We start from the raw sequence: 17,529 nt of genomic DNA on the forward strand, positions 1-17,529 counted from the left end.
CCTTTCCTTCCTGAGGCTGATAGGAACTGAGAGGCCTGGATCCATATGTTGCTCCTGCTCATGTTCTTTTGTCTTGATTATTCCCAGTCCAAGTGATAATACGAACAGTGTCTCGTAGATGTTCTACACATCTTCAACCTTACTTATCATATTGGGCGCCATTCCTGTAATTAGGTACAGACTCTAACTGGGTGAGCTCATCAGCTCGCTGTGGCAGGAAGCCCACCCTGCCTCTAGGAAAGAGAGGTGCCCCACACAGAGCTGAAAGGGGGTTCTGCGAGTTCAAGTAGAAATTCACTTGGGGCTCTCATCATTTCCTCCTGTAACTGGAATGATTCCTTTCCCGGTGTGGATTTTTAATCATTTTCATTAGGTTATTTCCTCAGAGCTTGAAACCACAGCTTTTTATTTGTGTTAGATCCAAGAGCAAAGCTTTCACTGCTATTAAATTTTTATCGGACTTGCTCAATCTTTTCTAAATTTCACAACTTGCGGGGCACCTGGGTGGCTCAGTCGTTAGGCGTCTGCCTTCGGCTCAGGTCATGATCCCAGGGTCCTGGGATCGAGCCCCGCATCGGGCTCCCTGCTCGGCGGGAAGCCTGCTTCTCCCTCTCCCACTTCCCCTGCTTGTGTTCCCTCTTTCGCTGTGTCTCTCTCTGTCAAATAAATAAAATCTTTTAAAAATAAATAAATAAATAAATTTCACAACTTGACTGTCACCTGAGAAGACTACGAGCTTGTTGTTACAAACAGATGTTACAATTAAATTTAAGGAACACAGCTGTGTTCTTCACCCGTGACACTTGGCCCCGTTCGTGCAGCCAGCATGCACTAATTTGCATACGATAATTTGTGTATTTTTCAGACGTGTACATTCCGTTTTTACTAGAGCACAGGATTGCATAGGCCTGGTTTTTAAAAGTGAGGATGGCTAAATTACAAAGGGAGGGGTTTTGTTATAATTAAAGAGAAAGTAATTATACATGTAGAGAAAGTTACTAAAGTATAAAATGAACTAGAAGTTGAAGATTTTAAAAATTGCTCACAGTGATGCATGCAGTATATGTCTGGACTGTTAATAGCGAAGAGATTAAGAGCGCAGGCATGAACCTGGCTCACGGCCTTGGCTACTTACTAGCTGCATTCCCTTAATCTCTCTCTTTTTAAGTTTATTATTATTATTTTTTCATAATCTCTGTACCCAGTGTGGGGTTCGAACCCACGACCCCGAGATCAAGAGCCACACACTCTTCCGACTGAGCGAGCCAGGCGTCCCGTATTACCTTAGTCTCTCAACCTCTGTCTCGGTTGTTTCCTTTGTTAAAACGGGCATAATAACCGACCTACCTTGTAGGATTTCCTCAGGGTTAGATGACATGACGTATGTAAAGTGCTCAGTAAATGGTAAACATTTAATAAATGGTGGTGGCTTTCATTGCTAGTATTATTATTACTGAAAAATTTTTTAAATCCTAGACAGTGATAGGACTACTGTGTAGCTCATCTCCCTAATCAAATTCACTCAGGCCAATTAGAAGAAAATAGTGTCTTCTCAGTATAAAGATAACATATGTTCATTATTTCATAGATATATACAATGATTTTAAAAACTCAACAAAATTTTAAATGCCTGTAAGCCTTTCATCCAGATTGAAACACTGTTAACATTTTAGTATGTCCTGTATTTTGTCTGTAAGCCTATTTTTAAAATTTTTAGTCTTATCATTTATCCTCACACTTGAATCAAATGTTTTATGTTATCAAATAGTCACCTACAACATCATTTTAGAGGAGAAGAGCAGAAACTCTTCTCCAGCCCAAACTGGTCTTGACTCTTGTGTCTCCTCTCGGCGTTTTCTCTGCGGTGGATTTAGCGGGTCCGCAGACAATGGGCCCTTCACTGATGCCAGCATGTAGCGATCTGAGGACAAGGTGTCAGAGAATGAACCGGAGTGGAAGCCTTTGAATGTTTCTAGCTATGTCTGCCCTCCCCTCCCCGATTGTGTTTAAAGCCACAGCAATAAAAACAGGAGCGGAGTATTACTTTGGCTTCCCACCGGCTCAGCATCCCAACGTGATGGCAAATGGCAGCCCCCATGTGACTGGCCTCACACACACCTGCCAAGGGAACCAGCCCCAGGACGCACAGAGCAACTAGCAAAATTATCCAAATAGCCCTGATGAAATGTTTTGACCTGTTCCCGGCATGCTGGGGAGACTGATGAGCCCATCAGTTATCGGGAGACGTAGGAGCACTTTCTTTTTTGTACTTAGCGGAAGGTTTTCTGTGACTGAAGGAGCTACCTTTGGAAAACTCTTAAGGAGATTAAAACATATCAGGCATGAGCAAAACCGTGTGCATTATGAAACAGAGACGTGACGAATCTTTTGAAGATACACTTATTCCTTCTGATTTTCTTTATGGCTGAACTGATGCCCATTTTAGATGGGCAGCTCCAGGATCTGAGTTTCCAGTCTTCTCCAAAGAAAGGCTGGTTCTCAGGATTTCCTAAGCCTCCCCCACAGGGATGGTTCTGGGGATGACAAGGGAAAATTCTACCGCAGGGATTCACTGACCTCTGTCCTTCCATGATCATACTTAAGCAATTCCCCCCAGATTCTGGGTGGATATTTAAGCCTAGGCAAACATGGGGAAATGAACTGAAATCATCAGTGATTGACAGAATTAGGTTCATAAGATACCAAAAAGAAATTTATTGCAGGAAAAAAGATTTTATATCATTATCTTAAAAAAAACACTTTAACTACTGGTACTAAAATCTGTAATGTGAACCAACTAAAGCTGCAGAGGGGGAAGAAAGTTGAAACAATCATGCATTACTGGAGTTTTTAAATTGTATTACTGGATTCAGGAAAATGAATGTGTTCCCTGAAATTAATGAGATTTGTGTTTTATGTTTGTAACCAGCAGAGGTAGCTGACGGTGATGAAAGACTGGACAGCATTTCCCTACCACCAACAGGTAAAACACATTTACATTTTCATCACCCGCTGGAAAATACAGCACATGAAAACATTTGCATTGAAAATGTTTGTGACATCAGAGATCCAGATGCTTGAGCGAGCGGCTTCTGGCCCAGACCCTAGTAATCAGAGGTCCTCAGTGCCCTGTGTTAAGAGATATTTTTACAGTGAGTCTGAAAAGCTCCGTTTTTCTCACACTGTCTCATATTCTCAAGAGCCTCAGAACAGCAAGTCCTAAGAACTTAGTGTCGCAACATCATGCCTCCCAAAACCTGTGGACATTAAGAGGACTTTAACGTGAAATGATATTGCTGTCTAGAACAAGGATCACCAGCTTCATGATAAAATTCATGTCTGGTCTGTCCTCGTCTGCCTCCCCCCGAGGGGGTTTTGAGAGGCAGTCATGGCTCTTCATATAATGGACACACATTATATGAAGAAAGGCTGGTTCCTCATGCGTGTGAGTGACCGGATAAGCCAGTCCCTCTAGCATGGCTCTGTATTCCCCGTCCTAGAAGCAGATCAGCCTGCAACCTCTGCTACAGCGGGAAGCCACAGACATAATTCTGACTTCATAGTATGTGACTCCGACCCCAGCCTCCTGGCTCTGTGTTGGCTCATACCTGAGAGCCCGAGGGACGGGGCCCGATCCCTGGGCCATGCGACAATTTACTCCCTCAGTTGCTGGCAGGACTCTTTATTGACCGCCCTCCAAAGTCAACCTGACGATTTTCTGCCCACAAAACGCAGACACCCCAAAAAACCCTCTAAGGGAAAAAGCCCAACTCCAGATTTAGGGTGATAAGTTTTAAGTAAAATCCGGCAAACAGGAGTGAAAGAGCTAGTCTTTGTAGGAGCGCTGCTGAGCTGCTGGGTCGCGTGTTCGCTGGAGCACCTGTCCCAGGATGGCAAGGAGAGCAGAGTTCCCAGCGGTGGGACAGGCACAGGTCAGGACAGCGAGAAAGCCCCGGCCGTGTAAATGACGCCCGGCTTTCTCGGTCACTCCGTAGCTAAGCAACAGATCGATGGTCACATAAATGAACTGCGGCCCCTAGTACAAAAAAGGCCTGCTTACATCCAGTCCTTACCAGATGCGGCCATCACATGAAAGGGAATCTAAAACTCTGCGTGTTTGGCTATGTTTCCACATTTATGAATTAAGATAACGGAAACGCATGATCTCTACTGTTCCTTCCCCTAGTGTCCTTGTCCGGCAGGACAGCTCGCATTAGCCTTGTTCCGATCACTCCGGGCCCACTCCCAGTAGGACCCATGAAATCCTACCACCAGTAATGGTACCGTGCATTTCAGGAGGCGGTCTGGAGGAACCCAGGGCCGGGTACTGCCCTTCCTCACGATATTCCTGACACTGTGGGCTTTGTTATCATTAGTGGTACTGCTATTATTATTTGAAAGCCATTCCCCTTGAAATAATACCTTTGCATTTTCCTGTCTGAAGATGGAGGCAGAGAGATGTTTCAGATGAGGAAATTGAACCCGGGATGGTAGAACCACCTCATGGAACTGAAAAGAATTTCCAGGAATCTGAGAAAGAAGGAACATTAGAGATCATCTAGTCCCCTCCCTTCTTTTTATCCAGTCCTTTTATTTTACAGGTAAAAAAGCCTGAGGCCCAGAAACCCTAAATGACTCTCTCAAGGTCTCACAGCTGGTTGGTGGCCTGGCCGGAGCCCCGGCTTCTCGACTTCCGGCCCTTCTACCGCATAGCTTTCTCATACCTAAGCCAAAGCCAGCTTTTCTCTGCATGTTTCCTAAAGATCCTAAGAGTCGATGGATGTACTAATCCCTTTAGGATTCCATTCCACTGTCTGTCTTCACGATTAGAATGTCTGTCGTAAGCCTACCTGAAGTCCTCTGCAGTTGAAACTCACTTACTGCAGTTCTTTCTCAATTCCTGCCCAAGGTCCTGAGGTCCTGACGGACACAGTAGTAGGCCAGGTCTCTTCCCTAGACTCTTGGCGTTTGATGCAGATTACTGCACAGCATGACAAATCATACCGTTTATCATTTAGAAAAGGGGAAAAGAAGTCGCAGATTGGTGCTCAAATGTCACAGTATTGGAATTAGATCATCTTGGTTAGAGTAGCGTGTCTGGATCGCGTCTAAAGTAAAATCCCCGGTCTGGGCAGCGTCTCTGCAAATAGCACCACTGCTGGCCCTCCCTCCTCACCTGTGCCCCCAGGAGGCCCCCGAAGAGGCGAAGTGCACCTCTCCTGCTCCGGTGGCTTCACCCTTGCATTTGAGACTCACTGGTCAGACCTTCCTTCTCTGGTTGATCTCAGCTGGTGACATTGGGTCCCTTTGAAAGATGTAGCAACACCTTTTTTATTACCTGTTTACGGTCTTTTTCCTCCTTCCAAATTCGTGTGTGTTGGCGAGGGGCGGGGGCGGGGGGGAAACCCTTAAGTGCGTCTACGACCCGGGACTGAGCAGGTCAGGGGTGCGGTCAGCCAGGCCGCGGATGTTTGATACAGTCGCTACACTTAAGCAACCTTCTGCAGCTCTAGTTTTAACAAGAATAAGAGCGGGTTTTCTTCATTCCTTTTCCCTCACAACCCTGTCAGTAAGCGTGTCGGAGCAGCTCCCAGGAATCCTCATGGTTAGGTTCTGGAAACAAATACCCGCCCTCAGGGAGCCCCGGCCCTGCGTGAGGCAGGCGGTGTGGGCAGCGCGCTCTGATAGCCCCAGAAACCGCCCACGACTGGGGGACACGCTCTGTTGGGGAGGAAAAAAAAGTACAGAGAAAGTAAAATTGAAACAGTGCTTTCTAAAATTTACAAAGGAGACTTCTTCATTTGAAAGAGGGTAGCGCAGAGCTCACCTGGGCCTAGCAATTTTTGTCATAAATTGGCCATCTTTGACATACTTCTAAACAGTTAAAGGAAGAAAATATAATTTTACCACTCAGACAACCATTATTGGGTATTTTTCCCCAGACTTTTCTATTTACACAATGGACACCCAAATACATAAAATTTTTGTTTTCCTGAGGGTTTTTTTTTCCTTTTTTTTTAACCTCACAAGCATTTTCCACTTTTCACAAATCTTCATACACATTATTTTAATAGCTGCATCATGTTCTCTCTTACAGGTAAACCGTATTTTATTTAGCCATATTGTATTCCTGGACAGTATGTGGACATACTCCAATAGTAGCACGCAGTCATGGACTTTCCTGTAAAAATAACCAGTACAAATTTCCAGTGGCTAAAAGTGCTCACAACTAAAGCCTTGGCTGAAAAATTAGTAACTTAAATGTGAAACATATACTTCATCAGCGAGGGTCTCCACCAAGCCAGCCTCCTTGCCTCTAGCCCCGTCACAGAAGGTGTACAACTCTCCTTTAGAGAAGCGGCCCCCCTTCATTGTCTTGTCTCTGTTGTAGGTCATATATTTGACACCAGGAGAGAAAACACGGAAGACACAGAGCCAGATTTCACTGCCTAGACTTTCCTTTTAGAGACACTGTTCATTAGCACACGTAACTCCTTCCGTTGAATTCCCTCAAAGATCCACGTAGCATTTCAGGTTCCTGCAAAGTGTGGGCGTTCTGTGAAGTTTTCCCATCATATCTGAATAGTTTTCATATACTTTCTTTGTCGTATGTGATAATCAAGCCTCCAATTTGGTGTTAAGAGCTTTAGAAATCATTTTGAGAGTTGACTCGTTTGTTACCTTTTAAAAGTCCAGCATATGACCAGTGAGTTTATTGTTCACTAAAAAGCAGTTCTTTTTTTTTTCCATAAGCTCAGTGTGAATATATAGAGTTTTGAAGCATATTTATTTTAATGTGCACGCCTTAGATGCAGAATAAAGGAGAACAACTCTTTCCAGCACTGAGGGAGCAGTTGGGAAGGCCAACATTAATTAGGCCTTCAGCGGCTTAGAAGATGAAAAAGTTGTTTTGGGAGACAGGATAGCTCTGACCTATTAAATGAAATCATTTGTGACATCAGTTCCTCCAAAGATAGCCATTTGTAACTGAGTAAGTACAAACGATTTATGAACTCTTAGGGAAGAAAGACCTTTCACAAAGATTGTGTCAACACAGTGACAAAATGACTAATTAAAAGGCGAGAAACTCAAAGTAACCAGTGACCCACACGATACCTAACAACTATTTTCACAGAGGATTTTAAACTGCGGGGTCCAGGGTCTTGGCACCGTGTGGCAACCAGCCACAAATGGACTTAATATTATATGTTTCATTTGGCTGCTAGTACACGCGCCCTCCACTTCGTATGAAACCAACATATGAAAATAAGGGTTTATACTAAAGAGATAGCTTGCCATGTGGGTATTTGTTTTATAGAAATACTTACCTCCAGATTCTCTTCTCCAAAAAGATGGTGAATTTAAAAATACCGTTTTACTTAGAAACATTGCATGTAGACCTCATTCACTGTATAAAGCAAATTACCATAGAATCTTTGGCACTTGACCCAAAAGCCAAAAATCAGCCGGAAAGAAATTTGGGCTGTAGACATGCCGAGCCAGAGGGGGAAAGAATTGTTGCTATTTCCCTAGCACCTGTTTTATGAGGTCCTAGAGCATTAGAGCTCAGAGTTCTTGTAGAGGCACTCTATCCAAGGGACTCGTGCCGTAGCACACGGAACCGCTCCACCTGAGCTCAGAGGGGAGCTCGGGGGCGATGCTGGGGTCCACTGAAGGCCAGCTCATCAGCCGAAGACGAGAGATAGGAGGCATCCCTGAAATGTGACAAAGCTGGTCCCAGGTGTGGCTTATAGAATCAGTCTCACAGCTAGAGAGCGCCATCTCATATCCGTGTGTCTTTTGTCTTATTTCTGAAGTTACAAGGAAGGTTCAGAGAAATGGTTTCTGTCACGTCCTATAGTTATTAGCGTTTTACGTTTCTATGCCTGTTAGGAATCCCTTCCCTGAAACTGGTCCCATTGGTCATCAAGTGGCCCTGATGAAGTCCTACATCCAGGGCTTTTGTTTTTCTGCAACGTATGTTTTAAAATTTGTCTTCTGCCCCCCAGCAGGAAATATTTCTCAAGGGAATTGAAAAGATTAATTAGTGACCTTTCAACTCTATTACAGTGAGATGAGTCTGTTGCTAATAAAGGTAGAAACATTTACCTTACCACTGTGGGATCTGTTAAATATGCATCACGAACCTTTGAAGGCACTTCCTTCCAAGACTGGGTGACAGCTTGGATTTTCCAATACTTGAGGAGGGGTGGGGATTGCTCAACTCACAAGTACGTGCAATGCATCCACAAATTGGAAATACGTATCACAAAACTGCAGCAGTGAAATCATATTTTGTACATTAAAATTGTATTTGTGTTTACTTACTGTGACTACTGTTCAGACTTTATTCAGAAATCCTTTTTATAGGCTTTCTTAGTAAAAAAAAAATTCCATATCTATGGATGACGTCTCAATCTTCTGTATATATGTTTTATTAATATGTAAATATTTAGATTTTTTAAAATTACTATGTTCTTTAAAAAGAATTTCAACACAAGGCTAGATGTGAAATGGTGTATAACATTGTGTTGTGATATCAATTCCCAAGATGCTCTTTATGTCCGTTCCAGAAGAATACAATAAATTACTTTAATTGAACGTGCTGTTTCGTGCCCGTGTGCCAGTCCTCCGTGTATGTATGAAGAGGAGTCAGGGCTAATCATTAATTAAAAGGTATTTATTAATACTCAGGTGATCTTACACAGAGAGTTACATCTCCTTAGGAAGCTAATTTTTAAAAAATAAACAAACAAACTGGATTGCCACCAGAAAGAGTGTCTTCAGACCCAGAAAGTCGCAGGCTGTGCCTGGCAGTCCGGTGAACGGCTGTGGCCGGTCCCCCTGTACCACTTGAGCATTAAGTACGGATAGGCTCGAAGCCTAATTTTAAATGAATGAGGTAGCTTTATAATCTTCACTTAAAAGGTTAAGCCCTGCTTCTATGGAAACAACACATCAGAGGGACAAATCCGTCGTCTTTAGTGCAAAGCGGCTGGTGAAACCTAATTCCTTTATGCTCCTCCCTGAACACAGGAGGGCGCTGCTCCTCATGCCCGCCCCCTCCCCCCCCCCCCGCCCCGGTCTGGAGCACCCCCAGGCCGCTCTGTCCGTTCTCTCCAGGCCTCCCTTCGGGGTCTGGGGCCTGGCTTGGGAGGGCCCGGAGCTATTCTGCAGCTGCCAGCGAGGTGGGCGTGGGGTGGGGGGGTGGGCAAGAGTGACCACAGAAGAAAGCAGCTGGGTTGCTGGTGAGAAGGCAGCAGGGCAAGGGGCTTGCAAAAACAAGAAAACCCAAACTAGAGCCAGCTGGAGTGTCTCACGTACCCACACCTCCTGGAAGCTGGGAGCCTGACACCAGCTTGCCCCACTATGGTCCTAGACGTCCGTGCAGCCCTTTGGGCCGAGGAACAATCTGTGAGGGGGCCCACGTCGTGTTATTTGGCCCAAGGCCCTAGGATGCCCTCGCTCCCACACATTTATGTGTCACCCGACCGACTGACAGCCCTTGAGGGCTGCAGTGTGAGGGGCCCAGGTGCACCACAGGAGGCGCCACTGGGAAGGGGACTGTGTCCTCTCCCCGTGGACGGAAAGCTCACACGCTGCCTCAGTTGCCCCCCGCCTCACGGAGTGACTGGGAGCAGCGGCTGGCGCGTTCCCCAGCTGCACCTCGAGTCCCGCTCAGCCGTTTACTGAAACCCACCGAGGGCGAGGGCTGGGTTGGATCAGTCCGGCAGGGGCTCGGAAGCAAGGGGAAGAGCAGTGAGAGCCGAGGCTGGCGAGGTTGGCCAGGTGCCAAACATGGCCAGGCCGCGCAGACCATCCCAAGAGACTGGGAAGACGCAGGGCGGGGACCACTGAGGCCCCCGAAGAGCTCTTGATCAGATTCATGTGAGGCATTGACCTGTCTGGCTGAAATACGGTACATTGACGGGGCAGGGGCAAGCCTCAAGCAGGGAGTCCCATTAAGAAGCTGTGGGAATAGCCAGGGGTAGACGGAGCTGCCGTGAGGACGCAGCCCCAGATGCCCAAGCAGAAGGAAGAGAACCAACGGGATTCGGTGACTCACTAGCTTGGGGTGGAGAGGGAAGTGCAGCTCTAGGGAGGAGAAGGCGCTCTGGCTGGGGAATCTCAGGGTCCCTTGTGCTCCCCAAGGTACGGAGCATGGGGAGGAGCCATTGGGAGAAGAGTGACAGACGCATTCAGGTGCGAGGTCACTCCCTCCATTCATTCATTCAGCACGTTTGTACGGAACGCTTAGGATGGGCCTGGGGCTGTTCTAGAGGCCAGTAGAGCAGGGAGCCAAAGTCCCCGTGGGCATGGGGCCCACCAGGGCCATCACAAAGTGTGAGCCGGGAGGAAACACCAGCAGATAAGACACGGTGTGCTCCTGAACCGGAGAAGGAGCTTGAACTTGGAGCTCAGGCCCAGACTGGAAGCAATCAAGATTTGAAGCATCCTTCCGCGTAATTCGAGTCTCAACTAAACATCAGCACAGAGCGAGTCCCGACCGGCGGCTTATAAGCAGCCACTGGTCCCCATCAGCTCACAGGCTCAGTCCCTTGCTGTCACTTACCACTCTCCGACACTGTCTTGCTTAACGACGTGGTTGTTTACGGCCTGCTTTCCACCGGTATCTAAGGCTCATGAGGTCAGAGACCTTACCTGTAAGGCCATGAAGGTTTCAGTCCCTGGTGAAGACATTTTCAGGACATCCCTCTCCCCGAGAAAGGGTGGGCTGTGACAGATGAGGGATGTTGGGTACTGCACTCTCCCTTCTTCTGTTCCGTAGTCTTAGACCCCATGCCCTTCCTCTGTCCCTGTATGGACCCTCTTCATCAACAGCGGAGAAACTGTGTCAGTAGTCCCACACAGGACGTGCAGGGTGTGGCCCATGAGAATGTGGTAACTCAAATGATTCAGAGCAACGCTTTGAATTTACACAAATCAACTCCGTCCGTACTTTGTAACCTCAACGGCTTGCAACTGATCATCCCCCTGTACATGAAAAAGCCAAAGAACAGTCTGGAAACGAAGCCCAGGTGGGATAATCTGCAGTATCCTGTGCGTTACACATACTGATGTTCCAAACAGACTTGATACTTAAGGGACCTTTTTAATTGTGTGGGGTTTTTGTTTTTGTTTTTTTGCCATTTTTATCTGTTAATGCTGAGAAACTGAGGGACATTTTAAACCTAAAGTTTGAAACTAAGCTACTTTAGATAATTCCTTTAAAATGCTTTCCCAGAATGCAGCTGATGTGAGCATAAGAGATGGAGGAGGTGACCAGAAACTAGCTCTCTTGACTTCCAGTTGTTCACACTCTCCACCATGACTCTGTAACAGATTCAAAACGTGGAGGGCCCTCGATGTGAATATGGAGTGAAAAATCAATTTTACAAAGGAAATTGAGCGTCCTAAATTGGTTCAATTAAGTGGTGGACCAATTGCATATTCTGGTAGGAAAAACAACTCTCTACTCTAGCAACGGGGAGAAAAAGAGAATACATTATAATAGATGGCACTTGCTCTGTATATTACTGAATTAAGCATCCTCCAAAAGTGATGTATTTCTAACCACTGGAAACCAGAAGTGACTCATGCTAAGCGACTCATGCTCAGCCCATCCCCCCCTCTCGTGAGGAAGACTGTAACAGCGCCCGGTTAGGGGAGCTATTTCACTGCGTGAAGCAATCCTACCTTCTTCCACTCACTCCTCTCGCCGATTCTCCCTGTAACACAGACCTACGGCCTTGACTCTCGTCGTGAAGATTCTGTTTCTGTGGTTCGTGTCATGCACTGTTCAAGTATGTCTGTCCTGCCACCTCCATCGTGTCAGTGTGCCTTGGGAGTGAGAACCACAGCTCATGGGACTTTGTCCTTATGGGACTGGCTCACCAGTCATGGTGGAGTGGGCGTATTTCAACACCGGGCTGACTCCGGGACACAGGCTGCTGGCCCTATGAAGGGAGAGGAGCCAAAATGGCCCTCGATCATGCCTCAGCTAGCATTAGAACATATAACTTTAGAAAACAGACACACTCGCAAAGACCAAGAAATGACTTTTGATTGGAAAGTACCCAGTGACTTTGGAGGTGGGAAGGAGGAGGTGGTAGAAGTTGACAAAATTAGTCTGAATTCATTGGACAGATTGAACGCAGGAGAAGAGCCAAGAAAGGCTTCAGAAACTGTGGCAGGGACTTGCTCCCCTCCCTTCATTTCCTCACTTAAACATATTATAAAACTACAGAAATTGAAGCTGTGGTTTTGGTATAAGAATAGATCAATAAAATAGAATGGGAATTTAAGGAAAACCTTGCCTATAGAGACATACAGCATACATTGAAGGATTATAATAACGAGAGGCCTAAATATAAAGGGGCTCAAATGAAATACAGATTTTTTTTTTCCTCCAATTCAGAATAGCCCAGAAGTGGGTGGGTGGTCCCTAGTGTTGGTAGGTAACTCTGTTCCATGAGTTCATCTAGAAACCCATTCGTATCTTATTGTTCTCTCACCCCCGAAGAGATGTCCACGTCCATGTGGTCAAAGCTGGCTCACGAGCGGAAAGTCTACATTTGAGCCTATGGGCAGGTGGGGAAAAGTCAGTGGAGGGGCACAATTTCCTTATGAAAACATGATCTTGGTGTTGCACAGATCACTTCTGCTACAGCAAAGGAAGAGCGAGGAAATACATCTCTAGCCGGGTGGCTATGTGCCCAGCTAAAATGTGGATTCTGTTACTACCAGGAGGAGTGGAAGAATGGATACTGGGGACAATGAGCTCTTGGCTCCCTAAGTGCCATTTTAAATGGCAGGAAAGGCCAAATGATTCGGTGAATAGCCTTGAGGACAACTGGCCAGACCTTTGTAAGAACAAAATAGACTCAAATGGATCATAGACCTAAATGTAAAAGCTAACACTATAAAACCTGTCGAAGAAGACAGAGAGGTGAGTCTTCACACTCTTGGGGCAGGCAATGGTTTCTTAGATAGGACACCAAAAGCACAAGTGACCAAAGAAAAATAGATAAACGGGACATCATAGAAATGAAACACTTTTGTGCTTCACAGAAAGTCAAAAGACAACTCACAGAAGGGATGAACAGATTTGCAAAGCATATATCTGATAAAGAATTTGTATCTAGGATATATAAAGAACTTTTACAACTCAAAAATAAAAAGATAACCCAATTTAAAAAATGGGCAAAAGATTCCAACAGACTTCTCTCCAAAGATATCTAAATGGCCAATAAGCTGATAAGCATATGAAAAGATGCTCAACATCACAGTCATTAGGGAAATGCAAATCAAAACCGCCAGATACCACTTCACACCCACAAAGAAAGCTGGAACCAAATGACAGACAACAGAGTGTTGTACGAATGTGGAGAAATTGGAGCCCTCAAACATTGCTGGTGGGAATGTAGAATGGTGCAGGCTCTTTGGAAAACAGATTGGCAATTCCTCAACAAGTTAAACATAGACTCACCGTAAGACCTAGCAGTTACACTCCTAGGAATAGACCCAAGACAACCGAAAACGTGTACACAGAAGACTTCTACATGAACGTTCAGTATCCAGTATGTGAATTTTATGGATGTGAATTCTATCCCAATGAAGAGGTCATAAAAACTAATAAAGTTAGACCCTCCTACCTGACCCTGGATGTGGCAGTTGATCTCAGGTATTTCAAGGATTCAAGCAAAACAGATAATAAAAATACTAGGAAATTTTAAATTCATATTTTCATAAGCTTGAGGAGAGAAAGGATTTCCCAAACATGAAGAAATTATCAAGTAAAAATGATTTCATTAACTAAAAATGTTTAAATCATACTTTCAAAAACTTTACCAAAAAATTTTTTTGTTTTTTTTAAGATTTTTAAGATTTTACTCATCCATTTGAGAGAGAGAGAGCACACACAAACAAGCAGGGGGAGGGGCAGAGGGAGGGGGAGAAGTAGACTCCCCACTGAGTGCAGAGCTAGAGACTGGGCTTGACCCCAGGACCCTGAGATCATGACCTAAGCCAAAGTCAGACGCCCAAACAAGTGAACCACCCAGGCACCCCTTAAAGATGTTATTTTTAAGTCATCTCTACACACAGGGCTCGAAATTACAACCCCAAGATCAAGAGTCACATGCCCCACCAACTGAGCCAGTCAGGTGCCCCAAAATTTAACAGCAAATGACAAAATGAGAAAAATATTTGCAGAGTATATGGTTGTTAAGAGTATACTTATTACGTGCCCAACTCAGAAATCAAATGGCCAATAAATACTAAAATGCTAAAATGAAACCAAGAAATACAAATTTAAATAGTAGCAGGAAATATTTTGGTTATTCATCCAACTGGCAGAAGTTGAAAGAAAGGCAGCACCAGTGTTTCTTGTAATGAAAGGAACTTAGACACGACTGATAGGCAGGTTAATTAGTACGGTATTTCTGGGGGCGGTTTGGCAACATAAATCAAATTTGTTTAAAACCTTTGACCCCGCAATTGTGCCTGGAGGAATTTTTCTGAAAGCAATAAAGATTTACCCAAAGATTAAGCCACAAAGCCACAGCTTTGTTCATCACACGTAGTTAAAATAATAAAACCAACCAGCCAACCAAGACAATTTACAACGTCCAACAATAGCTTAAATTCCAATCCTCCTTAAAATGGGATACTATGCAGCCCTCCTAAGTAATGTACACAGAGATCCACAATTAATTAATTGAAAAAAAAGCAGGTCACACAAAAACAGGTACTGTAGGATTTTTTTTTTTTTTTGAATGCACGAAATCATAGAAAAAAAAGTCTGAGAGAACATACACCCAAATGTTGATGACAGTTATCTCTGGATGGTGAGATTATAGGTACTTTAAAAGGTTCTTCCTGTTGTTTACCTGAGTTAATACTTCGGTAAAAAACATGCTGCTTTTGCAATGAGAAGGGAAATTAGAGATTTTTTAGTAATGTAGAAAATTGAATGGCGTGGAGAAATGTTCGTGATATATTTACTGTTAAATAGTATGTTCAGCCTGATCGTACTTCTTAAGTTCAGAAACACATTTCTTTTTGTTCAGTTAGAAGTCACGGTAATTGTAACTACAAACAGACAAATTGCCACAGGTCCCCAGAATGTATACCAACAGCCATCTACAGCTTTCAAAAGGTACAGATGATGTTTTACCATCAGCCTGGTCACATTTTGTAAAAGAAATCCGTGTAGGAAGAAAGGGCTCAGTGGTCTATAGACCTGTGACTATGTCACGCTTGCCGTTTGGATGCTGTTAGGAATGTCTGAAATATCAGCATAACCTCTTGTAATACAGGCTTCTGAAATGTCACATAAGCTCCAGTGAAAACCTCAACTTGCTACTCCAATCGTATGTCCACTGAGGCTACTTACAGGAGTCTGGAGGTTAATGCTTTACTCTGAAAGGAAAACCAAACCAAACCAAACCAAACCAAAAAACCATTGCTCAGCCTAACAGGAAAAAGGATACGCTCTCCATAGTTTGAAAGGAAACTGGAGATGATGCCGTATTAAAAATGTATTAGCTGCAAGACAAGAAGAAGCCCTTCTGAGGGAGAAGTGCATTTGACACATCAGTTCAGAAACCAACACCGTCAGGGCCTTTGGGATTTGGAGAATGACTGCCTAAGAAAAATAAAACACGGGGTGGGTTGCTGTGGCAAATGGGGCCAAGAATTTAAGCAGTTTGGGCAGTGAGAGTCTGTTCGCTCGCTGGCCTCTTGCTCATCCGTGCAGTTTTGCACTGACCTGACAGACTTGTGGGCGTCGAGCCCGCATGCGGTATAGCCATAGCAGATACGATTATTATCCCCGTTTCACAGGTGGAAAAGAGGGAGGGAACCTCTTCCGGCTCCCAGAACTGAGCACTGACTTTAGTCAAGATTTGAAACCGGGGAATGGGACTCCGACTCCCCCACGTTCCCGTGAGAGAAGCCTTCAGAAGAATCCCGGTGAGATGGGCTTATATGATGTACCTTTCTGCTGCTCTTTATACCTTAGTTTGCGCAAAAGCACGGAGCCCGGAATGATACAGCACGTGTTAATTGAGGCTCCTTCGGAGCTAGAGCTGTCCTCGGTAGCTTACCCATACTAACTCGGTTAATCTCCATTACAAGTCCGGAAGTGCTACGGTCGTGCCCATTTTACAGATGAGGAGACTGAGTCACAAAGAGCTGAACTAACTTGCCCCGCGTCACACAGCTAGCACGTGACCGAGCCAGGAGGCAAGCCCAGGCATTCTGACCCAGAGGCTGTGCTTCTAATCCCTATGCTTCAGGATGTCTTTCTCCGTAAAGGTGTTGGATATCTGGTCTATATCAGTCCTGAAGTGTTTTACTTGAATCATTTTCGTTTGAAATATCCCCAACATACTGCCGAGAAGTAGCTCGTGTCTTTAACTTGACGACAGATTCTTTATTAAAAAAAAGTTTCCAAGAGAACACAGCAGAGTGGTTAAAAGAAGGAGTTTTGCAACCAGAATGACCAGGGTTTAAATACTGGATCTGCCATTTACTTAGCTCTGGCATCTTTTTATCCTTGATTTCCTCCCACGCTCCGCTGTCCATCTGTCCACACAGGAATCGGGGAGACTAAATGGAAGGCAGGCTATCTCCAGAATGAAGAAAGCCACGGAAATCACTGAGAACCCCCTACTTTAGGAGGGAGACATTTCCTGCACGTGATGCCAGAAGTCAGTGGCCCTCAACCTGGGATTCCCCAGACAGACAGCGCTGATGTCATCTGGGAACTTGGTGGAGCTGCAACTCTCCCAGAGCTGACCCAGAAGCTCTGGGGTGGGGCGCGGGGGCGGTTAACACCCTGTAGCTCCTCCAGGCACACACTGAAGTTTGGGGGCCACAGCCCCAGAACACCTGGGAGGTAGGCAGGGCCCCCCCCCCCTCGGAGCCGGGAAGGAGATTACCAGTAACTTGTGACCAACGAGAACAAGGTGTGAATTCGCTCCCTCAATGAAGTAGAGCAGATTCAAAGCTTTCCCTGAGATAGCATCACTGCCCTTTACCTTCTGACTGGAGAGAAGTGGGCGGCATGACAGAAGCAACTGGACGTGCCCAAATCTCCAGGGACCCCCGCGGAGGCGGGGCCAAGGGTGGGAACATGGACAGTAGGGTGCTGCGGTGGGGAAAAGCTGAAACCCAGCCCCTTCTGTTTTGGCGGCTGGGATCGGGCCCCCCCCCCCCCCAGAGGGCAGGGGAGAGTTAGAGCGGGGTCTAACAGCAGACCTCACCTCCTTGGGCGCAGGCTCAGCCCGTCACTCCCGTCCCGAAGTCCGGGATGACGTCCCTGTCGTCCAGCAGGTCCCTCCCAGACCTCCCTTCCCTCACCGCGCATGGTTGCCCGAGCACCCTGCCCTCCAGAATGACCCCGACACCACCAACATCACGTCCCAGGAGGTCCAGCGGCACCAGCTTGAGAAGACATCAAAACCACCGAGTTCCAAAAGACAGGAAGCGAACCAACAGCCGTTTACAGCACACCTGCTGTAC

The 17,529-nt window shown here is 45.7% G+C and overlaps 1 protein-coding gene across 9 annotated transcripts in view; it reads left to right on the forward strand.

The window, feature by feature from the left end:
• BEND7 (BEN domain containing 7) overlaps positions 1-16,832 on the forward strand; it is an 88,516-nt gene extending 71,684 nt beyond the window's left edge. For 2 of the 9 annotated variants that reach the window (XM_027592088.2, XM_027592091.2), the window contains 2 exons: positions 2,930-2,983; positions 15,847-16,231. In XM_027592088.2, the coding sequence (XP_027447889.2) occupies positions 2,930-2,983; positions 15,847-16,118 (326 nt within the window). In that variant the 3' untranslated portion in view covers positions 16,119-16,231. Of the gene's footprint in view, positions 1-2,929; positions 2,984-4,444; positions 8,601-15,846; positions 16,232-16,602 lie in introns of those variants that run through there. The other 7 variants (XM_027592090.2, XM_027592089.2, XM_035729128.1 and 4 more) reach the window with 7 other exon arrangements.
• Positions 16,833-17,529: the final 697 nt, after the last annotated feature.

The sequence above is a fragment of the Zalophus californianus genome, chromosome 9 (genome assembly GCF_009762305.2).
Source record: "Zalophus californianus isolate mZalCal1 chromosome 9, mZalCal1.pri.v2, whole genome shotgun sequence".
Taxonomy (NCBI): domain Eukaryota; kingdom Metazoa; phylum Chordata; class Mammalia; order Carnivora; family Otariidae; genus Zalophus; species Zalophus californianus.